This window comes from Macrosteles quadrilineatus, unplaced genomic scaffold (assembly GCF_028750875.1).
Source record: "Macrosteles quadrilineatus isolate MER2022 unplaced genomic scaffold, UCM_ALF_1.0 Scaffold_4__1_contigs__length_99947679, whole genome shotgun sequence".
NCBI classification, from domain to species: domain Eukaryota; kingdom Metazoa; phylum Arthropoda; class Insecta; order Hemiptera; family Cicadellidae; genus Macrosteles; species Macrosteles quadrilineatus.
Window position 1 is genome coordinate 50857581 of NW_026542597.1, and position 26585 is coordinate 50884165.

A 26585-nucleotide genomic window follows, 5' to 3' on the forward strand; every position below is an offset into this window, starting at 1 on the left:
TTGGTGCTACCCCTGCCCTTGCGATTGATGCAGCGGAGGTTCTGTTTGATGAAGCCAAACAATGGTTTGCAGCCAATAAACTAAAACTAAATGAGGACAAAACACAAGCGATGGTCTGCACCTTAGCTAAGCATGTCCAAGAAAATAGCATGGTCTCTCTTCTTGGCTTTAAAACAGACCAAAAACTTACATGGACCAAGCATAGAGATGCGGTCAGCACAAGGCTATCAAGAGTTGTACACCTACTTAGAAAACTCACCCATATGATAAGTCCACACTATTTGCTGGTGATATACCACGCTCTCTTCCATAGTGTATTGAGCTATGGTCTAATGCTATGGGGACACGCGCCTGCTTGTGAGGAATGAGGATATACTCATACTCCAGAAGAGGGCAATTCGTGTGATTACTTTTAGTAAGAGACTGGATCACTGTAAGCCGCTCTTCACAAAAACAAAGGTCCTAACAGTCTATAACCAATACATCCTTCTGTGTTCCATCCATGTTAAAGACAACCTATTAAATTTCCCTACAAGAATTCTTCTTGGGTTAAATTTAATTTAAGTACCATACATGCACATCAAACCAGGCGTAACAATGAAATAGACATCCCTTTCTGCAGACTCTCAAAAACAAAAAACTCATACCCGACCATGGCACTCGGGATCTACAATAGTCTACCCCAAACACTGAAGAACCTGGAAGCTCCTAAATTTAGCACTGCCCTGAAGACATGGCTAAAAGATAGGCCATATTATAGCCTGAAAGATTTTTTTGAAAGTATGGGTGTATCCACCGCCATGACATAAAAGTTCTATCTAAAGAGAAAAGTTTTGTTTTTTAGTAATATGTAAATAGTATTGACACAACCTATCCGGCATCGCTGGTCTTGGTGACGAAGGAGGTAATTAAGGGACTGAGAATGGTCTTTTTGCATTAAAATAAATAAACCGTATCAGCAATCTGACACATTATACTTTCTCCCATTCGCTTGACAACAACCGTTATCAAGGGCAGGCTGTGGGAGTAACTACTATGATATTTTATGGGGAAAACCTCAAAGGTTGCAATAACTTTTGAACCATAATTTTTACAGCAATGGGGATTGTACGGTTTTGTTTAAAATCATAAGGATCCTAAAATACAAAATTGTAATAAAAATTGTGTTTTTTTCAGATTCCCATTTTTTGTTATTTAATGGGGTTTTTATTCGAAAAAATCACAAAAGTTGCAATAACTATTGAACCAAAATGTTTACCCTACAGCAATTGGGATCATGATCATACCATCTTGTTCAGAGTAAAATGAAGTCCCAACGTACTTTATTTTAATAAAAATCGTTCATGCTAGTTTTGAGAAAATTAGTGTTTGTTATTTTATGAGTTTTTATAAAAAGGCCTTCCATTCCATAAGCTTGAAAAAAAAAAAACTTTTCACAAGGAGTATCTGATCCATCAACTCTGTTCATCTCCGGCTCAGTTACGCTATGAAATATTAGAAATTAAAATCAAATGATGATTTTAGTGTGTAAAAGATTTATCCTTTATTTACAATTTGTAGAAAATGAGAACAAAATAGCTTCTGGTAGATATATTTGGCACGTTTATTTCTTTTTCCCTCCTCCATTTCCAAACTGTCTCTGAAATGTGAACAGTTTGTTTTGCTGTTTTTTCTTTCCCTGTAAAAGGAAAAAACATCATGTTAATCCACTGCTAAAAAGTATCCAGTGGCAAGGTTGTGTGATTAAAAAAAGAAGATTTTCAGTGTAGTGTATACAGCTTTACGTTAAGTAACTACGCATAGTTAAAAAGAGAAAAGAAAATTCTGTAAAATATTCATGTCCATAAAACAAAATTTGGTTTGTTTTTAAATTTATAATACATTGTAAAGGGATTGAACTGTTACTCCCCCAAAGGCTCCAACATTTATTGGTTCAGAGAACTAAGAGCCTATATTATTGTATCTCTTATGACCTGTTTATTATGGAAACCAGTTCAAAACTGTTAAACTGGGAAACTACGGCAATTAAAAACTAGACTTGTATAATATCTATCTACCTGTCATTATTCATCAGACTCACAGTTCTAAAAGGATGATTCTATTGAACAATTCCCAAAATTAGGACATAAAACTGTTCAAGTATTATTCCCATGCATGAAACTCATTTATCTGGAAATTTGCTTTCAAAGCTGCATCCCACCTTAATTTTGTGGTGTGTTGCTAATAGAAAAGAAGCTCACCTTGTGTTTAAATTTATCAGAAGAATTTCTTTTAGCCAGTCCAGTTCCAGACTGTTGGTACTCTTTGTAGTCTACTTGACTGTAGTCAAAAGGTGTGAAGCTTTCCGACGACTTTTTCCCAAATCCTTGTTTACCGCCGAATTGTTTTTTCTTTGCGCCAGTTTTTATTTGTTGTGCTTCATCTTCTTCGATGTGTTCAATTTTTCTTTTCTTGGTTGGTGAATCTTTATCTTCCTCTTCTATATTTACTTCTGTTTCTTTATCTTCTGGTTTATTGAGTGTTTTTTGTTTCTTCTTGTTTTTCCTTGGTGAAGGGCATTCTTCACTTTTTACGCTGATTACTGAATCGTCAAGTGTGCTGCTAGCTTCTTCACTTGTGTGCTTCCTCTTCTTGAGGGAGTTATTTAAGGTTTCTTCAAGACTTGTTTCTGATTTTATAGAAACGTTCATTGAATCATTTAGAGGTTCATCTTGAGAATCTTGAGATCGATACCTCTTTCTCGGATTTGTTGACTGAAACAAAATGTCAAGATCCGGCTTAACTATTTTTGGAAAATATGTACAACAACTTATTACAAAATTATTTGGCTTACTGTTATTTTATAGCAAGAATAAAACTTATTGCCGTATCGTGAAGACGTTAATTTTATTTTTAAATTGGCTTTTCTTCAAGTTGTTCTTTTTGAAAACTAAGATTTAACTAAACATAAAACTTGCAATTATCTTCAAGCTGACCAAAATAATGAAACTAAGCCATGAATAAAACAAACTTGTCGAAGTAAACCTGTTATGAACTTCTACAACATAAGTGAAATAATTAGGCCTAGGCCTATATCTATGTTTTGTGCAGTATAACAATTAATTTATTACACACTAAAACTTACTTTTCAACCTTGGCTCTGTGGCCACCTTCAAACTTAATGATGAATCAAAAGACTTTATGTTTAGTCCATGATGTACTGTACTATTTCAATTTATATCAATATCAATGAACGTTTAAGACTTACCTCACTTTCTTGTTTAATATTGGTGAGTTCACTGACCAAGCCACCAGATGCCCTTAGTCTTTCTCTCATACACTGAAAATTACAGCACTCATTAGTTTACTTTATATTGTCATACTGTATAAAGTTCCAAATCATTACTTTGTAGACCTACTGGACAATACAAGTCAGTAGTCTGGAAATAATTACAACAAAAACCATCCACTTGCAATGATTATTTTTTTATGAAATATAATGAAATAATGTAAATGCAATACTTCAGACAACTGTTACTAATTAACTAATTTCAATAAAAGAAAATAAGAGAGTAGGCCTACTATGAATTTTAAAAGATTTTGTAAACTTTGTTTATTACTTGTCGGATTAAAAAAAAACGGACAAATATTGATGAAGAAATTAGTACAAATTTTTTGGGTTTAACACTAGATCAGTACTGGAGTTGGGATAAACATGTCCACAAAATTTTAAGTAAAATTAATTCCGGAATTCATGCTTTATCAAGTATGTCTTTTTACTGTGATTTAAAAACTTTAAGAAATATATATTTTGCACATGTGCATTCACATATCACGTTTGGCATAGCACTCTACGGCTCAACAAAAATATGTAATCTAGATAGCATTTTAAAGGAGCAAAAAAGAGCGGTCAGAATCATGCTTAAGCTGCAGCGTGATGAGTCAGCTAAAGAGCATTTTAAGGACCTAAAAATCTTTACTGTTTACGGGCAGTATATATATGAATCAATAATAATTGAAAAAAAACAAGAAGTATATTCGGAACCAAAAGAAAAATCCCATTCTTATAATTTAAGAAATAAGAACGAAAATGTACAACCACATAGGACTAAATTTTTTGAAAAGAAACCATCCTATGCAGGTAATAGATTTTTTAAATTTATTCCAAAAAATATTAAAAAAGAAACAGATCCAAACAAATTAAAAAAAATATTGAAAGAGTTTTTAATAAATTTAGCAATTTATTCTTTTGACGATTTTTTTCACCTCCCTCAGTCGCTATGATAAATTATCTTACTAGATATGTAAAATGTATTTGTTGTTTTTATAACCATTCCTGTTTTGCTGTTTTTTATCCTGTTGAACTATTTTGACACTATTTTTATTGTAATTATTTTGACACTATTTATTGTACAATGTACATAAAAACGAATAAAGATATTTGAATTGAATTGAATTGAATTGACATGTGTTGACTGGTGATGTATCACACTTATGTAATATATGTGGGATCAATAAACGTATCATTATTTCATTTCACAGAACATAAATTACACAATAAGAACACCACACTTTGTAAAAAGAAATACCCTACTTGTAAAGAAAATGAAACCCGTGCAAAGACACAGGACTTGCAAAATGCAATGTAAACAGAGGCCTACTCAGGTTGATGTTTTGACAGGACATGTAAGAAAAGCATCTCTTTTGTGAGAGCAAGTACAAACTAACTGTATCTGTTGTGATGAGATAGAATGCCATTGCAAAAGGGTTGGATTAAGAGTGTCAGACTACCAAGACTATACTGAAGTTATCTTCAGTTTACTCACTTGATCCAACAAGTTCTGCGTATCTCTTTGAATCTCTTCCTCCTTCTGTTCATCTGTCTTCTCCCCTTCCTCCTCCAAGTACGCCAACATCCTCTTGTACCTCTCAAATGGACTCATAAAGTGGATTTGATTGGGTAAGCTCATTGTTGATAATCTGCTCTCGGCTTTCTGTAAAGGTGAATAACATTAAGTAATACATGGTAGAGCTATAGGTCATAATAGGGTTGGTTTCGTTCTTTTATAAGAAGCTAAAGCTTACCTGTACAGTGGGAGAGTCTTTTCCATAGAAAAATATTGATATAACACACCAAATTAAAATATTTCATGATCACTGACCACCTTCTCAATCACAAAAAGAGCCTATTGAAAAAATCATTGTGCAGAAAAGCCTACTTTTCTAATCAAATACAAAATCAAATCAAATGTAATATGTTTATTTAGGTTTAATAGGCTACAAATAATAGTCTACCTTGACTACTTTAACATATTGGTATAATAAATTTTGTCTTTAAAAGCTTCATCATTGCTGCATTAATAAATGGCATTGACTGGAAGTAATAAAAATTAATTTAAACTAGTACATAACAGCAACACATGACTTTTGTTAATATTAGGAAACAAGATGTCAGACTATAAATTATAGAGGCTTCATCGTGGACAAAATCTAATTCTTTTAATTTTATCTTACAGAATCAGAAAAATTAAAAGAATCTATTTTTAAGTACCTATTTTAACACTTATGAGGCTTTATTATCAGTTTTGTCAGTTTGAGATAACAAAGATTTTATAATATTGAGGTATCAAGGGTCAGAATATAGATGAAAATATAAAAAAGTTCAGGATATTGAGTTTTGAGGTTTGAAACATCCAAGTTCAAGTGTCACCACCCCATTATTACTGGTTCTTTTTTATGTTGTCCTACCTTGACATGCTAGGACTTTTCCTGGAACCATTATCACCTAATAGAGAGATAGGGAAACAACTGGATGAATGTTGACTAAACATGAATATATGTTAAGCGTAGAATGTGATGATATGCTTGGGTAGCTTAACTGACCAAGATCAGCTCTTTTTTCTCATCCTTTAGCAATACCCGTTTATTAGAGACCCAATCATCAAAGATAGCTGTCCATTTTGAACTATGAAAGAGGTAATGACTTCCCTCAGAATCAAAAAAGCGACTTTCTGATTATTGAATACGATAACCACTAGGCTACCCGTCTGAAGTTCAAAATAAATATACAATGTTCCAGGAATCAAAGTTCCACAAGTGCAAGTACCTCCATTCTGTCAAACAACCGAGAGGTCGGGTTTTCTTGCACCAGTCCCGCGGGTGCCTCGCCCAGGTTGTGGTTGTGGTCCAGTAGTGTAGGCAGGTTGTCCCTGTAGTCCATGTTGTGAGTCAGGTCGTGAGGACAGTGCAGAGCTCCCTCTAGGTTGTAACTGGTCTGCTGGGCCGGCCGAGCTCTAGTCTCTGTGTTCACAGAGGTCATCTAGGGACATGACATTGTGTTGGATCAATCTAGAAGTACAACGCATTAGACGTCTTGTTTCACAATTTCAAGTAGTTAAGGACAGCTATCTATGAGGTTGACAATATAATCTACAAGAGCTGTTCAGAAAGTAAAGAACGTTTTCCATCTGACGCTGAACAGCGTTGATTTTATAGTACAGAAAAGAGAGCGCCTACTCAGTGACTGTTCAGCCAGCAGAAAGGCCACTGGGCTGCCCGTTTTAGAAAAATTTTATATTTAAAAGTAAGCTGCAAAAGAAACCCCTGTGCAGTCTGTAATACTGTTTAAAAAAGTAGAGTGTAAGGTGAGATTATTATTTTAAAAAATCAAACTACTTTTACTGCTTTAAAATAGATTATTTTTATTTTAAAGTTTGGTTTGAAAATTGCTGAAGTCAGAGTAAAAAAAAAGATTACACCTTCACTGAAGACATAAAGCAACAAGATCTTGAAACAGGTTTCTAGAAATGTAGCTTCAATTAAAATGACTAGGCCTACATAGTTTTTTGAGGTAATGTGACTTTATTAAGGTGAATTTTTTTATTGATTGAGTTAGGATAGTTTGTCTGAGGAAACTTTTAAGGCCAAAGACTTTTACATGCAAATGTTACCAAATTCTTTTCTTCTTATTTATAACAAATACAACAATAAGTATCTAGAATCTAATTTTCATAGGTATGCTGCACGATTTATATCCCTTTAATAATTTGTCTTTAATCAACATATTATCTCTTGAAATGAGTAATTAAAGTTTTGAGACCAAGCTTTTAATGAGGTAATATTTTGAATGAAATTGTATATGGTAGCTTACATTGAATATTGTACTGATTAGCTCTGATTATTTAACAAACTATTAAACTAACTACAAACAATCTAAATACACCATTCGATGGTCAATCGCCACACATACTGGCTTTTAAATCATAGCAATTAACAACCTATCACACTCAAGTTGTCTAGAATTACAATTACAAACAAAGTAGCCAAATTGCCAACTAATATTCACTACTTGTATTGACTTGCCTGAAAGTGGTATTGCTCTTTGGGTAAAAAAAATTTTGGACTCTTCCACATCTGAAATATTACAGTAATAACTTTATACTTAGCCTACTTATTATGTGGAGCCAACTATTGCACTTACGCATTTATTTGTTTTAACTTTTTAGGGTTAACATTTTAATAATTACTTTGAAAAGTTGCATAACAATTTATTAATTTAGGCTATAGTGAAAATAAGTTGAAGTTTCTGATCTCATAGTGCCCTAGTATATTTCATTTTGGTGTTTATTTGAGAAGATACTTTGGGATGATAAATAACTCTTCAGCAGCTGTTTTAAATGAATCCACCAAGGACTCTTAAACTGGAACAAAACTTGGAACAACAGTTAAATCTTAAATCAGAATTCATTGTCCTACTTCTGGAATTGATTTAAATAGAATAGTTTGTTACCATACAATATCCTTATTACTTAGGATGAGTCGCCGCCGGCCCGAACAAATGCTTGTACGCACCACGACAGTTGTTCTAACTAATTAATGTAAAGTTTTTCGTTAAATGTTCATATCAAAGTGTGTTTTGTGTTTTCAATTTTAGAAGTATGACGAATAGTAGCAGAGGATGAACCTGGTGATGTGGCAGTTGCCATGAAACATGTAGTTTTACCTGACAAATAAGGATATTGTAGGGTACAAAATAATTCTATTACATCTTAAAGGTTTATCTTACTAACAAACCAATACCCATATAAAAAGTGCAAACTGAAGGATAGATGTTACTTACTCTTATTTCCTCAGCTATTTACTATAAATCCAATAAAGTATTGACCACACCAACTAACTCCCTCCACCAACAAATCCCTTATCAAACATTCACCCAAGTTTATCCAAGCCTACCAAACTGCAGATCTACAAAACAATAGTTTAAAAAGTTTTAATTTGAATCAACCTAGGCAATTTGAAAAAAAAATATGTTTTTATTCTCACCCGCACAACCAAAGGCTGCTCTCTGGCCTTGAGAACAATCTGATGCAGCAAGACTAAGTTCTGCCGCACTAGAGGAGGGATAGGGTTGCAGCAAGCAAGGATACCTTGCATCTCCTTAGGTAGAGTCTCGGCGATTAGCAACAACATGTGGTTGGGCAGCACATACCTGCAGAGGAAACAACAAGCATTAGCATTACAGGTATTTAAATGTTAAATTGTTAAGTGAATTGAACAAAAATGAAGAAACAATTTTTGGCTGGCACTAGTTAAATATTAAAACTTGTGATGTATATTTAATAAAACTTGTAATATGAACTTTCTCCAGCCAAAAATTGATTCTTCATTCACCTATAATTCAAATAATTCACAGTATACAGGGACAATTTTACAACGATAATGCTGCACCTTTAAGTGAGTAAAAAAATTGAGATATCATACATTAAGACCAAGGGATGGGTAAATTAACTCACAAAAATAGTTCCAGGCAGGTGATGGCACAGAAACAGTTCACAATAAATTTTACTTTTAATTTGTATTAACTATTATTATATATGTAAATTTTAACTCAATTTTCTCCTCTAAGCAGGTTTTTACAAAAGAAAGTAAAATTACATTACAACAAACACACTAATGACATTCATTCTTTCACTCACCCTAAGCTTTCATCTTCTTCCCGTGCTGTGCTATCTCTCCATGCATACAGCGCTTTCAAAGCATAGAGTTGCCTGTTGTCAAAGTTCTTCTTACTCTGTCTATACATGCCTTCGTAACTATCCTCCTTGTAGATGGGCTTCCAATATCTCTGCGAATAAAAGATTGTTTAGATAGTGAATGTGATTTTTGACAATGAGTCTTTAGTCTATTTTGGCAAAGGAGGATCTTTAGTGTTTAGCTAGTAGTTTACTACGCTTAACCTAACTGGACCACAGAGAAGTAAGGTACAGAGAAAACATTCATTGGTACACTTAAGTAGTGTCTAGTACTAGCCGCTGGGGAGCGATTATGGTTATAGCACGGGACATCAGTCCAAATCTTCAATGGATTTTAGTGACTATGCCGCAACCCCTAGATCAAGCCTGAAGTAGTGTGAAGAACAATAACGGGCTCGTGCCTATCGTCTTAGTACAAATTTTAAAAAGTACTAGCCGCTGGTGGAGTAAAGTCCACCACTGCCCCCTTCCATGCTGAAGTTAACGCTCACGGTGGATGAAGACTAGGTCCCAGTGCTCGCCACTTGGGCTCTTCCGTGCTCATTACATATTTCTGGTACAAAATACTCACAGCTGAAAGCCCACTGTCATCCCATAGTTGGTCTGAAATCTCTACTAGCCTAACTGTAGGTTTTAATGGCAATGTTGCTAACTATGAAATTATGCCTGATCATTAAGATAGTAAAAAAAAATAAATAACAAATGAGAGTGATTTATGAGACAATTTGACCAAAAAACGTAACAGTTGTTATACTAAGGAATTGGCTTAAAAGAACTACATCAGATATTGTATAGGCCTAATAAACAAGCCAATTTATTATTTTATACCTTTTTACAAGTGTCAGCACTGCGGAAGATGGCACTCTGTAGCAGATGATCTCCTCCCTTAGACCTCTCCAGTAACTTGTTCCACAAAATGTCGTAGATGTACAGCAGATAGTGTGTGTCCTCCCTAGCATACTTGATGGCCTCCGTGCCTAGCGGTCTACACAATTGTGGAAATATTTTAAAATCATACGATTTGGATTGTTTTGTAACAAAGCAGTTAAACTCACAAAACTAGCCAAAAATTCAATAAAAAACTTCAGTGGATTTACAAATACCTTATTTGCAGTTCTAAACGTAAAAATTTTCTTGAAAAAATTGAGATTCTAAAAGCAAAGAGCAGGGTGTTACGTGTTTATAACAATGCCAAAACACATTCCCTAGTCTGAGATATTTGAAAACTGCATTCCATCAAAACATTCTAACATCTTGCTACTTTTAAACATTCTAAGCCTACTTTTACAATTGTAGACAGGGTACCGGTACAGTGGAACCTTGATAACGAGACTCTCATGGGAATTATTAAATAAAACTTGTTATCAAGGTTGACTTCTTATCGAGGTTTACAATACACTATGTGATTGGGGGTAAAATAAATTCAAGGGGATTTAAAAATTATACTTGTTATCAAGGGAGGCTTGTTATCAAGGGTCTTGTTATCAAGGTTCCACTGTAAAATGCATAGAGCTTATTTATTTTTATTGGAGGGTTTTGTGCAGAAACTGTTGTCACTAGACAAGACTGTAATACTGTACCCAACATCTAACATTTACTGCATCTCTTAGACTACAAATACAAACCTTGTTCTCCAGTCGTACAGTTGGTAACACTTGTTGGCATCAACGTTACAGAATGTCTTGAGCAGATGGGCCAGACTCAGTCTAGGCAGGGAGAGCAGTAGAGCTGCCTGATAGGTGTCAAACATGTTCACTACATATAGGGAGAAGTCTCTCTGTAGCCAGGGTATGTCACTGTCTGCGCCGTGGAACACCTGCCAAACAGAACAATAGGTTAAAAATTGTTAACTCGCTTAAGAGATATGTATATCAGTCATACATTGCTTAATGTTAACTAATAATACAGTGAAACCTAAATAACAAGACCCATGTTAACAAGTCTCTTTCGATAACAAGTAGCATTTTTAGATCTCCTTGAATCTTTCCCCCTAATCACATGTTGCAAGCCTCAATAAGAAGACAACCTTGATAATCAGTCGTAATTAATTATCCCCATGAGAGTCTTGTTAGTTATCAAGGTTCTTTAGTAGTTACATTTTCTTGTACATCTTCATGTGGTAATGCCCGAGAAAGCATCCCTGTTTGAAAAAGGAATTGTTATTTTCTCAAGTACAAACCTTGAATTTAGTCATGATCAGTCCAAATTACTTTGCTAGATAAATTACACTTATTATGGGGACTTCATAGGGTTTGAAAACTAGAAAAAAAGTTATTGGCCATGAAATTAAATTAATGCAAATTTATAAATAGAAACTCTTAAGTTAAATTAATCAGTTCCGTTAGTTTTATTTTCAATAACTATGTCACTAAATGGTATTTTATAAAATTTTTAAATGTTGTTGAAATCATTTTAAGTAATTGATTATAATCGTAGGTCATCCGGATCTTTTCAATTATTGGAAATATATGAGAGGGAGCACAAACTGACCTTACATTCATTGGGATTTTGTGATCACTTAGAGAATCAGTTTAGTTAGAGGTACAAATGCTAAAGAGCTTAAATTTTAAGGCTTTGTAACGTGTTTGCTCAGGCTTATTATAAAAAGAGGAAGACAATTATAGACGTACAAATGCTAAAGTTAAGAGCTTAAACTTTAAGGCTTTGTACCGTGTTTGCTTAGGGAGTGCAACTGGAGCTTGGCCCTACCTGCAAGGGACTCACCTCACACACACACACACACACACACTAAATTGTCCATCCTAATAGCTTGCTTCTGTATGTATGAGGCCTGCTTGAGTATAAGTAGGGCTGTACTCTCTGAACAAACAGGGTAGACAGCCATTAACTTATACTAGATGTCGTCCAGTGGTTGAAAAATCGACCAAAAATATGTAATGTAAACGCTGTAAATAAAACATGTGATTGGAATTTCTTCCAATTGTTTTGATTTTCCATGTAAATTTTGTTGTTATTTCGTCAACAGCATGGCAACCCATAAGGCTCATGTTATTTTTTAATTTTAGATTAAATTTCTGTGCTTATTTTTGAGCATATTTTAATTTATAAAGGGATTCTGCTCATCTACAGGCAAATATCTTTCTAACAGTATGCGTAGATTTTCCCTGAAATGCATACGAGCTGAGAAAAAAGGTTTTCAAAAAACATGCTTGCCAAATAATGTATAGGAATCCTCTTTAGTAAAGATAAGATTTGAAAATGTTTAATGTTCCAGTAAATATAAAACAATAAACAATCACAGGTTGCCTTAAAAGTTCATATTTATTGGGGATGAAGGCTACTAAATTAAATTTCAAATTCGTAATTAGGTGTACCTTGACAATCTTAGGATTGGTGAAGACTTTGTTGAGTATGTGTAGTTTATGGCGCAACTCCAGAGTGTCAACGATGTAATCCTTTTCTCTGGTCGATATCTGGATCAAGCAAGTAAACCCTTGGAAGGATCTGTATGAGTGGTGCTACAACAAAATTGGAAAAATTATAAAAATAAATAAAAGGAAGGAAGTAAAGCTTAGGTCTTCTCAAGTTGAAGCATTTTTCTTATTGCACAAATATTTGGTTTGGATATTTTAAATGTCTGAAAATGATGTCTACTAGAAATTGTCTACAGCATTAGAGTATTTCTAAACCAATTTGAGATTTAAAATTCACTTTTTAAATATATGTTATAGTTTCAGGGAAGTAGGGAAGGATCTTATTATTTTTAATGAAAACAGCTTTTTAAATCTTGTATGTTGTGGCTGGCAGCATGAATACTTCTGTGTACTTGTTTATGTCTTCCCTATGATTGTTTATTCTTGTCCTGAAGTTGGTTGTGGTATGTTAAATATATTGAGATGGACAATGGTTGCACTGATATACAACATTTTAGTGGAGCAGGTATTGTGTCTTATTTTGAAAGTTTCTCATGTTGATGTGCTGGTGAATGATGTGCTAGGCCACATCATACTGTATGTCATATGTAAATATTCATTTGTAAATTCAAATTGTGTAGGCAACACTGCTTCCTTTATTATCCAGTGAAAGGCTTCCAGAATCTAATGTGACTCTCAATGTTGGGAATATTGCCAGTGTATCGCCAGTGTCCTCGAAATATTCAGCGTTTTCCTTGTGTTTTATTTTGAGTTAATTTTGTGAATGAAGTAGGATGCCTACAATTTTTACAACTTAGGCCTGCTTATCCTGTCCTCTTTGTAGGCCTATCCTCAATTATCAGGCAATAAGCCCTTTCTAATCAAATCTAACTGGGTTGTCCAATATAGTTCTTATTCACAACTGTTGATTATGAACATGTTGATCTCTAAGTTGGAAGCTAGGGATGAATTAATGAGACATGAATGTAAGCTGTACGTTCTAGTCTCATTAATGACAAAATTCATATATGGGAAAGGTAGCAAACTTGATACCTTGGAGGAGTTCGAGATTTATAACATTTTAATTGACAAACAGTGTAAGGACCACATCCTTAATGAAAAATGACAGTTCCGGTATCACTTTATTTTCAATACAATCATAAACCCAGGAACAGCTGATCGAAGAACTGATAACATCAGTGATAATAGTAGAGGAGACGACTGTTTGCTACCAACCCCGTGCCGCGCCGGACCATATCAGTATCATGATAGTGCTAGGCCTATCTAAATGTTTATTGTCTATTCGTACCATTTTAATGTTTTTTTTGTGTTTGTGTTGTCTGTGTTTTAAATGTGTTTTTGACTAGTTGCAAGCTTTGAAAATGTTGTCTTCGCAGCGAAACATGTAAGATGATGAGCAATATTAATCGTTGGACTATTTGACATGGGTATGGAAAATCCTATTATTGTCTCATTAATGTATCGCTATCCTCCAAATTGAAGAAGAACATTAAAGTTTTTTGACATTTCCCTTGACAAACAATGAAACCTCATGGAAATATTGATTGTTCTAGAACCAACACATTTATTCCTCACCTCCAGATCCACAGCTATGGCTGTCTGCTGCTCCAGGTCTTGCAGTAACTCGTCCAGTTGCTGCTCAGTGACCACAAAGGCCAGAGGTGTGTCTTGCACTGGTAGTGGCTTCTGTGGTGTGCGGGGTGACAGATCCAGGGAGTCTATACGTTCTTGGAATCTTTCCAGCTCAAACTCATACGGGTGGCTGTAGCTGTGGGCAACTCTCATTGCATTAATATGTATTTGTTGTGTATTATAATTTCAGTTTTTGATAAAATAGACAAAAATTTGAATACTATAGAACAAACTTTGTTGGAATTCTGTTAGGGAAATTACAATGTTCCAAAATGCCTGCCCTAAGGTTCAACTCACAAAGACTCCAACTATATATTAATAGGCAAGCATGTTACTTTAAAACTGTTTTTTTCTCAGCTTGTGTCCATCACAGAGAAAATCTATGCATATGCCTTAAGATTAGATATTTTCCTGTAAGTGTGCAGAATCCCTTTATAAATTAAAATAGGCAAAAAATAAGCACAAAAAAATGTACATTAAATTTTTTTTAATGAACACAGGCTTTATGGGTTGCCATGCTGGTGAAGAAATAACAACGAAATGTAAAGAGAAAATCAAAACAAATGGAAGACATTCCAATCACATATTGTTTTATTAACAGCATGTGGTGAAAATAAAAAAGTCTGTACATTAGATATTTTTGTTCGAGTTGTCAACAACTGGACGATGGATATTATAGTGTCTGTCTACTAAATAAATCATAGGTAGGCCTAATTTAAACTACTAGCATTAAGACTACAAACCTACCATGCATCTTGGTCAGGCAGTTCTTCATACAGAATAGCAAGGGGCTTCAATGCATTGGGCTTCTCCTTGATTCGTGGCTCAAAAGGAATCGACCGGTTGTCAATTTTATCATGGAACTTGACTTGAGGTCTGATTGTCATTCGGGCACTCTTCAGCACCACTGGAGACGGGGCGTCCTTGGTCTGTCTCACTTCCTTCCAAGCGGCCTAAAAAGCCAAACGACCATTGATCATAGGGTTGACTAGCATAAGACTGTTCAATGAGACAAAAGTAAAATACATTACATTTTTCTTTGAACTTTTTTGGATTTGCGATGTTTTTTAAATGATCAGGAATCAAGTTATACAGTTTTAATTTTGGACCTGAGGTGATGCTTCAAATAGTGATAATCTATGGCTAGTAGGCTCAATTAGGTTCTTATGTCTAGTATTATACCTATCTGGTTTGTGTGATAGAAGATGTCACACATAGAAGATGCCATAGCTTACAATAAGTAACCTTGTCAGGTTTACCTGGTTTAAGTTTGCATATTCTACAGAATTTGGTAATTAACCTCAGAGTTATCTGTTGACAGCTCAAGTCAACTACAGTACATTCTTTAACTTAAAAACTAGCAATAACTTTAATATAAGAATGAATTGTATACTCACAGACTGAGAGATGTCCTTATTCCAACTTCCGCTAGGTCTGTTGACGTGACTAACAGGAATGTTGACCTCAGCCTGCACAGGATTCCTGCGTATTCCAGACAGCTCGTCCAAGTGAATGCCCTTCAACCCAGATTGTGATAGGCTAAATTGACGTGTTTACAGTACCAAAGCAAGTTAAGCCTAAAGTGTGTAATGGTGTAGTGTAGATGGTATAGGCCTATATTGTCCCATATAATTTATGAGTTGAATTTAGACTCAATGTTATTTATGTTTTAGGCACAGTCTTTTTATTTCTAGAACTGTGTTACAAGACTTCAAAAGACTGGAAAAAATTAAAATTAAGGTAAATAAAAAAAAATCAAAGTTTTCAATTAAACTATTTACAGTTAAATAACAAAAAACAAATTAAACAATACATAGACTGGTCCTATTCAGGATGTGTGGCATCGTAGTATGCTAATTAACAAATCAAAATCTTTCAAATGTTTTTATTTCTATTTATTGAAGTTATGAGTTTGAGTTTATGTTAGAGTTAGTTAATTTTTAAAAGATTAGACTTAGTTGTGACCATAAAATCTGATATCTAGGTATGAGTAAATAAAATCCTTAAATTAAAAGTATTACAGCTAATTGAAATGAAGAAAATGTAAAAACAACATAAGTAATTAATTTATCAATAAGTAATTTAGGTACATTTTATTTCAATTTCAATTTTACTTAAACTACATACACCAGTTTATAGTTTCAACTTTATTCAATAGCTTTTAGTACTCATGAGTTAGCAGATTGTAACTAAATCATTTTACTCACCACTCTCTCCAATATTTTGTCATTTGTCTCGACAACCAACTCATATTTTTCTTCTAAATCTCGCTTTCTGATTTCCCGATGAATGCCTTGATGATTGAGAATGCAGGCCATTCTGAAATTGTCAATAATAGCAATAAAAATGTTACCTATCAAATATATTATGTTAGGTTAGCCTAACAAAGTCTATTTTGAAAAGTAGGTTAATCATATTTTTTATTATATTCTTACATAAAAAATTAGGTAGGTTTTTATATTTATATTTAAGTTTAACTTGATTATCCAAACAAAACAGTTCAAAAATAAAATAAAAAGATAGGTCTATATTATACTCGTTAAAACTCTTTAAACATAAATAGGCCTAGAGTTTTCCATTTCAAAAATTGTGAACAAAATGACACAGTAAATTAGAGATCTAGGATTTTTAGACAATGCTTACAGTTCCAGAGTTTTGCCTGCAAGAGAATCCATTATAGGTTTGAATGCAGGCGATGTGCAAAATAAGTCCCATTGTGTACCTTTCGGCAGACTGTTGGATGCCCGGATGGTTGGCATAAGAGCAGCATATCCACTCTGTAATAGAAAGGAAATACTTTTCAACTGTTACACAATTAGTTTAAATTTAAGATTTTTTACAACGTAAACTAAGCAGATAACTTCTGAAAAAGCAGAGAGATCTGAGATATGTCTAGTAAAACCTTATAGGTAGGCCTGATAGTGGAATATAGCCTAGTTTCACTGAATAAAGGTGTAGGGCTAATCTTTAAGTTATGTGACCACTTCTTAAACAGATTTTATACGCTGAATCCAAAAATGCTATAAGTTTTCAACAGAAAGAGTTCTAGGTGTCTGTGTCCGAAAAAAAATAAAACATTATCAACTAGTACTAGGCGATGGGTAATTTTAGGGTTTTTATGATAAGACCATATGAAAGTAGCATTGTGTAGAGATGGGAACAGTTACTTTTCAGTAACAGTCAGGAACGTTCTTTAGTATTTTGGTAAAAGGTGAAGTACTAACACTAATTATTTTTGTCACCTATTATTTCCCCTTCTGGTGTTACTAAGTGTTTATAATGAGTTACTAGTGTTAATAATGAAACAGATTTTTGACTTTTTGACCAAGGCAGATTTAGTTTTGACTTTTTGATTTTAATTTTGACCAGACGACGCAGTTCAGTCTCCTAGATGCTCTCCAGACGACTCTGACGTAGCTTCGCTACTCCACTCCTCATTGGCTGTACTGAATGAGGACGAAATCAATGTGGCAGCGATGCCCGGGGCGACCAACCAGAAACCTACAAATCTCCTGGAAAACATTGAAAACAACAAGGGAAATGGTACAAAGGAATCAAACTGTCATGGCGAAAAATCTGTTAAGATCCGCGATCGTTCTCAGCAGATAACCAACTATGTGACTCCGGCAAAAACCTATTCTATGTCTGTGCGTTCAAAACCAGTTGTACGTAATTCACGTGTTGAAGACTCAAACAAACGTGATCTGACGAAGTTAGCAAACAAGAGTAAACCCATAATTGGTGTTTGTGAAAGAAATTATGATCTGAAACCAGCTTGTAAACAAAGTCTACTCTTTGTGTCTAGAGTATCTCCGAGCACCACAAACGACATCCTGAAGAGTTTCCTTGGAGATAAAGGAATAAACAACATTGAGTGTACGGAGCTGAACACTAGATTCAAGTCATACAAATCGTATAAAGTGGGTGTTCCTGTGAGCTGTGCTGACACATTGCTGAAACCAGATTTTTGGCCAAATGGTGTCCTGGTGAGGCCTTTTGTTCCTTTCAAGCGAGGATCAAGCGACAAGCGTACTCCTGCCTCTTTTTTAGGCCGGACTGTCTGCAACTCAATGGTGACATAAGTTTAACTAGGCCTAATGAACATCCTAAGGAAACGACTAGGCCTGAAAATGACTTGGATATATCTGTAAATAATTGTCTGTGTGTTGTTGGTGTGTTGAATGTTCAAAGTATTCGGGGCAAGGAATCTCTATTATCAATTTTTGTTGAGGAGGAAAAAATTGATATTCTTGGCATTTGTGAACATTGGCTCGTCCCGGATGAGGTAGATTTTTACAGTTCAGTAGCCAACCTCTTCTTAGCAAGCGCCTATTGTAGGAAAAATGCTAAATGTGGCGGAGCCGCTATATATGTTGACCCCAGATTGGATTTTATTGTATTGAATGTGGATGCATATTGCTCCGATTTTAACTGTGAACTCGCGGCTATCCATGTTCCAAGTCTCGATGTAATTGTAATTTGTGTGTACTTCTCTCCAAGTGGAAACTTTAAGGCTTTCTGTGAACAACTTGACAACTGCCTTGCCTTTTTGGAAGGGAAGGCCGCCAAGCAAATTTTATTGGGAGACTTCAATGTCAATTTCATTGGTGAAACTCCGGAGCGTTCCGTCCTACTGAACTTGTTAAAGGCATATGGTCTCTATCCTACAACATCCCAGCCCACAAGAGAGAGCTCCTGTCTGGACAACATCGCAGTCAACCTCAACACCTGGGAATACAACAGTACGGTTGTTGAGCCATTTGTTGCAGACCACTCAGCAGTACTTATGAGGTGGTCCACTTCTGAGACACAGGTAAGTCCCTCCATTTCTTGGCGTGCTAATTATACATTTATAGTTAGAAAGATAGATTTAGATAAGATGGATTTATTTAGAGCAGCTCTTGGTAACATATCATGGTCAGATACTCAATATGGTGACTCATGCAGCTTTGAAACATTTTTTGTCAAGTTAAGGTCAGTTTTTGACGTGTTTTTCCCTTCCACTGTCAGGTCAGCTAAGCCTATGTCGAGAACAAAAAAAACCAGTCAGGGTAGGCTGAACAATGGTTGCGATTGGTTTACGCCAGAGCTAGCTAAGGTTAAGTGTGACATGCTTGCCTTGAAGGATAGGTATTTAGTGTCTAAATCTGATAGGGACAGAGAAAGCTACCTTAACCTAAAGCGAGCCTATAAGTTACGTATTATAGAGGCTAAAAAAGAAGCGAATGTAAATAAAATAAAATCAGCCAAAAATCAATGCAAGGCCGCATGGAATGTGGTGAAGTCAGCTACCAGTAGTTATGCGCCCCACAGACTACCTTCTAGCCCTGATGACTTCAATGATTATTTTATTGAGTCAGTGAACGACATTGTCACTAACCTTGGGCCTGTCAGAGACATCCAGCAGGTGGCCGGGGGGGGATTGCACACTTCTGCCCTGCATCACTGGCAACCTACCTCTTCAGCAGAGATTTTGTGTATTGTCGCTAAATTTAAGAACTCAAATAGTCCAGATTTTTATGGAATGTCGGCATCCTGGTTGAAGAAGGTTATAGATGTTATATCTGCTCCTCTGGCCATTGTTATAAATAGTTCCCTGAAAAATGGTGTTTTCCCCCAATGCCTCAAGACCTCTAGGACTGTGCCAGTGTACAAAAAGGGAGATCGAGACGTCCTTACTAGTTACAGGCCTGTCTCCATAGTGCCGGTTCTGGGCAAAGTCATTGAAGCCGTAATATCATCACAACTGACACAGTACTTGGAGACAAACAGTTTGATATCAGATAGGCAGTACGGCTTCAGGAAAGGTAGGTCCACCACTGGAGCAATTAAGAGGTTGGCTGACTTGGTTGGTGAAGCCTTCGAGGCTGGCGATACAGTGACTCTCACAATGTGTGACTTGAGTCGTGCTTTTGACTGTGTCAATCATGATCTTCTGAATGGAAAGTTGAGGAGTTTAGGAGTAGGTAGCGTGGCACTGAGGATGATCGACTCCTATCTGGCGGGAAGACAGCAGGTGGTCTCCGTTGAGGGTGCAACATCTAAGCCCAAAAGTGTCAGGTACGGTGTTCCTCAGGGATCGATTGTAGGCCCGTTACTATTCCTTGTAATGATCAACGACCTTGATAGAGATGGAGGGGTGGTGCTCTTTGCCGACGATACAACCCTGATATCACGGGGACCCCAAGTTGAGCTGTCCACAGCAGATGCAAACCGGCATCTCACTGAAGCATCCCGCTGGTTTGAAGGAAATGGTTTCCAGCTCAACCAGGATAAAACCCAGGCACTGGTCTGCAGTCTGGCGAGAAATGCCCCACGGGACGAGCCAGTGAAGCTCCTTGGATTTCATCTGGATAGGAAGTTGGCGTGGAACGATCACATCAGCAAAGTTAGTAGCAAACTTTTTAGGGTATGTTGCCTGCTGCTCAAGCTACGAAATTTCATCACTCAGCCATACCTGCTGAACATCTACCATGCTATGTTCCACTGCCATGTGAGCTATGGCCTACTGCTATGGGGCCATGCTGCGGATGTTGAGGACATCTTAGTGCTGCAAAAACGTGCTGTAAGACTCATTACTTTTAGTGACCGCATTGCCCACTGTAAACCCATCTTCGCAAGATTGGGAATCCTCACAGTCTACAGCCATTATATCCTGGCTTGCTCACTACTGGTATATGACAATTACGACAATCTCCAACTCCGTTCAGCATTTCATAACCACCAAACAAGGCAGCACGAGCTACTGGATGTGCCTAGGGTTAGGCTTGCAAGATCGCAAAGGAGCTATAATACAGTGGCAATTCAAATTTTTAATAAGCTGCCTCACTCGATCAAGCGTCTTGGGCGTAAACTTTTCATGAAGAAGCTCGTCCCTCTCCTTAAGTCAAGAGCGTACTACTCTCTAAAGGATTTTTTTGAGGATAGTTTTCCTGAATTGTCTGGCTAAACCGCATATCCACATGCCAAAGTTATTGTAAATATATGTTTGTATCTACTCAAATTCAGTTTGTTATTATGTATTTTTGTATATATTGAAATTCTGACGCCATCAATCCCTTATTGGGTAAAAGATGAAGACATGGTAATAAGCATGGTAATAAGATGGTCTTAGTCAGTAGGTTAATAAGTTAAAGCTAAACACAAGGCATCTTCACTTCATCACTTCATTATTCACTACTCAACCTTCACTCATATTTGGGTTAAAATGCGAACCTAGTTTAATACGTTGTTGATAGGGACTTTAATAACTTACTTTACTTTGAAATGTAGACCATACGAAAGTAGGTAGGCCTATTTTAAGCCAAAGTATGATGGAGATGAGTGGCGCGATCATGTAGCCTAGTCTTGTTCCCTAGTAGGGTAACTAAGGCCGACATATTTCTTAGACACAGCTGTTGAGCTGTTAATTAATAGCCCATACAGCCAATGGTGGCAACTAAGGGACCTACAGTTTAAAGTGGACTCCAAACCACATTTTTGCTTGTAATTTAATTGACGAATTGGTCTAATTATCAAAAAAAGGGGTAGGCCTACCTTTTCTTAACTGGGCTATGCTAATACCGATTAAAACTATCGATTCGATTAGTAAACCTTCATTCGATTTTTTCACTATCAGCAAGATTGGTTGGTTAGGTTAGGTTATGACAGTTTAATTTTATTATTGATTATAGGCCCGGCCCCTAACTTAGTAAAAATATTGATTACTAAACGATACTTTCAATTCAATAGCATACCCTAGCCCTCCAAGTGTCCATAGTATTGGTCTTAATGTCCGCCCATTTATTGCGCAATCGCGGGGTTTTATTAAAATGTATCTTAGAAACTTAAAAACAATGTAAAGTATACAGTACTGTTTTATATATCATTTTGTTTGGAAAATTATGGGCTTCAATGTAACATATAAAACATTACAAAAAATGTTCAACAATTTTTGTAGGTTAAAATTTCTCAAAAATTATAAAATAAATGAAAAAAAATGTAACTTATGTCTGCGCTCAATAAGTTAAATTGTTATAATTTATAGGTCTACAAATATTTTAAAATACGGTATAGCCACTTTGGTCAAAATTTTATGAGGATTCCAAAAATATAGTAAGTAGTAATATAAGGAAGTAGGTTTGCAAATAAATAAGTTATTAGCATAAAAACAGATTTCGTACATACATTAAGCTAAGAATGCATAGCCTAACCATAGCTGCTAGGAATCTGGCTGATAATTTACATAAATATCACTAGGCTACCTACTTCTTCAGGATCATCAACCAGCCCTTCAAAATTACTTAAATCTTCTTATAATACACCACGTATATCACTACTTTGGATTTTTAACACTAAAACAATGATAAACGTAATAAAACACATCAGTCATCGGTGCGAGGTTAACCAAGTTGTTTACAAATACGCACATCAGCTGTCTGCTACAATATTTTCAGAACTAAAATGAAAAGCAGTGGCGGTTCCAAGGGGGGGGGCTACAGGGGCTAAAGCCCCCCCCCCCCTTGGCCCTGGAAAAATAAAATTTAAACGTACATTTTGTCCTTAACGCAATGTCATTAAACAGACATCAATGTAGTTTTTATTAAACTTAATAAGCGATGACAGGAGTAGTATTAAGTTCCATATAGGTAAACTTTTTGGACAATATAGCACAACGAATAAAACAATATCACGCTATAGAAAGTGTTGTACGCATCATCCAACCTTTACAGCAGTCACCTGTTGACACGCTAGGGCAAAGGCGAGCGCGCGAGCGAGGACGGGGAAACAGCTGATTTCCTGATGTTACATAGTTCGTTGTCATATTGTCTGCTAGCCACTAACTTTACATAGACATCAATCGTAGCACCAAGTAGTCTATTACAATTGAATATATAAACACTAGTGTTTAAGTTTATATAGTCAATGCTATTACTGAATTCGATACTATATAATTGTGGCAGATCTATGAAATGGAGAAAAACGTATAATGTTAAAAAGTGTCTACTTGCTTTCATGACATATAACAGGTGAAATGGAAGGTTTTAGGACAATTGGGCATAGTTCTAGACGTTAGAAATGGCTTTATAAAGTCACCAAATTGCTTTTAGGAGATATGGCTTCGTAATCTACAATAGGCCTACGTTTCAAAATTCATGAATGCAAGTTCGTCATAGTTTGATTTTTAAAATGTCTACTTGCTCATAACAAAGACAAAAATAACAGGTGAAATGGCCGGAATGGGAGGTTTTTGGACAGTTGGACACAGATATAGACATAATGGCTTTAGAAAGTTAGTAAACAGCTGTTAGGGAAATATGGCCGTAGCCTACAATATGTTTTGAGATTTATAAATGCAATCTTCATAGTTAGTTTTAAAAATTTCTACTTATTCATGACAAATAAATGGGGAAATCGGAAGTTTTGCACACAGTTCTAGACGTTAAAACTGGCTGTAGAAAGTCACCCAACTGCTTTTAAGAGGATATGGCCGTAGTCTACAGTGTGTTTTGAAATTCATGAATGCAATCGTCATAGTTTAATTTATTTTAAAATGTCTAAATTTGCTCATGACAAACAACAGGTGAAATGGGAGCTTATGGACAATTGGACACGGTTTCAGGTGTTGAAAATGGCTTTAAACAATCACCAAACGGCTTTGAAAATTCCAAATTTTCCCGGACCCCCCTGCATTATTGTGGGGTGCTCCACACCCCCCAAGCCCCCCGGTAGCCCCCCCCCCCTTGCCAAGGTCCTAGAACCGCCACTGATGAAAAGCGTCTAGAAACGGACATCAGGAGAAAGCTCAGAATCTGCCAAAAACAACAATACCAATGTCGATCCAGTTCAATCTGATTCAGTCAGTCCCAGAGCCTTCGCCGTAAACAATGTCTGTGTGTCGCTTAAGCGAGGCATAACACCACGGCGGGTGTGTTATGCGTCGATTACGCGACGCTTAACACTCGGAGGGCTAGCCTAGTTAAGAAACTGTACCGGTACCCCAGAATAGTATACTGCGGATAGTCGTAGTACTCACTAGTGCGGACGTTGGTCCACACCAGGGAATATCACATCCATAGTGCATGCCTGATATTTACACAATACGTGACCTCCTAGTGACTGGATTACATGAGGACGTCAACGTCCCAGTCTAATTAACAAATACGTTACCGGTACGGTACTTAATCTAATTAAAAATAAAATAATTAATTAATCAAAATAATAAATAAATACATCATTGATTAGACGTATGCCTATATCCTAAAATGTATGGGTTGATTTGTTAAGCTAGGCCTTAGTGGAGGGCCCTCAACCCATGCCTAGGGCCTATATGACTAGACTAGGCCTGGATATTTTTATGCTAAAAAATTAGAGATTCAAATAGGCCTACCTTGACAGTTTCTGAGAATTCTTTGTTAGATTCATCTTTCTTGTCTTTAGAAACTTCAGTTGACACTTTATCAGGGTCAGGAGCCTCAGCCATGTTACCGATAGAATTAAACTATGTAGTCAGCTATATCACAGTAACTTAAAGTCCTGCTGTTCAAACAACAAAGTGAATTAGCGCAATGTAACTGTGTTTTATCTTGTTCTAGTCTTTAACTTATCTTGATTCTTGATGTAGTATTTTTCTTCATGTTATATCTATCGTGTCCGTGAGTTAGTGAGTTTTGATTCAATAAAATTGAGGATTGAGGTTAGGTTTAGGTTTTAGGTGGTAAAAGTAAAGAAGAAGAAGCCTAAAAACTAAAGAGGACGTCATAAATACTTCGGTACTTTTTGGCAGGCTACAGCTCTGCCCTGCTAAGAAAGAAGGCAGTATGTGCAAAAGTGAATATTTTCAGAAAATTACCTCAACTTTGCCGCCATTGCCCTAACACATGTGAAGACTAAACTAATATTTTTTGTTATCTTCGGTAATGCTTAGGCCTAAATATTCAATTGACACTATAAAAAATAAATTTTTTAAACTGGATCAATATAAAAATGCACATACTGCTTTTGTCCTTAGAAATATTTGTGTTCATGCTAAACCAAAAGGCAGCATCTGCTCATACTGCCATTTTGTTTAGCTAGTAAGTGCTAATAGGAGGACCCTAAGCTAAAAAGCAGTATCTAACTACTACTAGCCATTTTCATATTTACAAACAACAGTGTAAACACAAACACAACAACATAATCTCAGCTGGTAAAAACTGCTTTTAGTTCCTCATTTGTACCCATAATGCTAAGCAAAAAGGCAGTACGTGATGTACATCACTAAGCATAAAGGCAGTATCTACATCGCAGATACTGCCTTTCTTGCTTAGCTTTTATAGATACTGCCTTTTAGCTTAGATTCTGTTGAAAAATGATGTATATACTGCAATATACACCTGTCATATCTCAGAAACGGTTGTAGATGCGGCTTTTTAAGTGTGTTTTTCAGAATCCCTGACCCCAAAAACCTTAAATTACAACAAAATCTGAAAATCGAAAATTTTGCACTTACTGCCTTCTTTATTAGCAGGGCAGAGCTACACGACCGTAAAATACCGAAGAATAAAATATTTGATTTGTATCACCATAGATAAAACCATATAAAACATTCGCCTTTCCTTTGGCTTTTGGCCCGCTAGGCGAATGTTTTTATTAGGCCCCTAGCCTAGGGGCCTAATAAAAACATTCGCCTAGCGGGCCCCTAGCTGATTTTAGTCGTCATTAGTAGATTAGTTCGTAAAATTAGTAAATAACTAGCTGTTCTACCCGTGCTTTGCAACGGGAAGAGGACACAAAATAGAAACATTTTAATCTTTACATCTGTTGCATATAACAGTTACACATCCGCCAATGCTTTTAGAAACAAAATTCAACTTTTATAGCCTTAATAGAAACGTTTAAGTTATGACTTTTAAATCTGGTAAGTAGTGGATACAACCATTTTGGTTTTGATTAATTTTAAATCTTGTGTAGGCTTATATGAGAAAAACTGACCAAATCTTTGAATACAACTTTGACATACACGATTTACCTTCATCTCCCTTAATAACATATCTTTTAATTTATTATTGACATTTTAAATTTCAATTTGGAAGTTGCAAAAATACTAATTATTAAATTTAAATGAACATTTTTTTTAATTTCACTCTTCTTAAATCACAAATTCTTCCATCTTCAGTTTCTTCACTTACAAATCATTAGCAAAACTAAGTAAGCTGTTATAAGCTTTAGGAATATTGCTGTGCCTTATCAATACAGTCTTTTGAAATATTAAAGAAACTATATCTAGAGGTACTATAAAAAAGGTTAAACAAATAATTTAGCATTAAAGACAGCAGACAAAACTAATATGATTATCAAAGCAATATATGTTTCATTGCATCTCTGATTCTACTCTACAAAAATATTAACAAACATCTTAAACCAGTTCTTTTAATCAGTTCCATCGTCCATTGCCTTTACATTTTCACACTTACCATTAAGTAAACATAGTAACAGATATTTCATTACTTTAGAAACTAAAGAACACTGTGTACTGCTTAGTTGTATGATATTTTCCTTGGTTTAATTTAATCAGTGGTGTGGCAAA

At 35.6% G+C, this 26585-nt stretch overlaps 1 protein-coding gene across 1 annotated transcript; it reads right to left on the reverse strand.

The window, feature by feature from the left end:
- Positions 1-1518: 1518 nt before the first annotated feature.
- On the reverse strand, positions 1519-24708 carry LOC128991327 (exosome component 10). The gene is made up of 16 exons (XM_054414131.1): positions 24408-24708; positions 16682-16815; positions 16246-16357; positions 15436-15555; positions 14786-14991; positions 13982-14174; positions 12347-12490; positions 10637-10827; positions 9840-9996; positions 8955-9103; positions 8302-8467; positions 6086-6298; positions 4806-4973; positions 3248-3319; positions 2241-2753; positions 1519-1678 (listed from the first exon to the last, which is right to left on the reverse strand). The coding sequence occupies exons 1-16, from the start codon at positions 24498-24500 to the stop codon at positions 1604-1606; spliced, it is 2706 nt and encodes a 901-aa protein (XP_054270106.1). The 5' UTR covers positions 24501-24708; the 3' UTR covers positions 1519-1603.
- Between the last annotated feature and the right edge of the window lie 1877 nt (positions 24709-26585).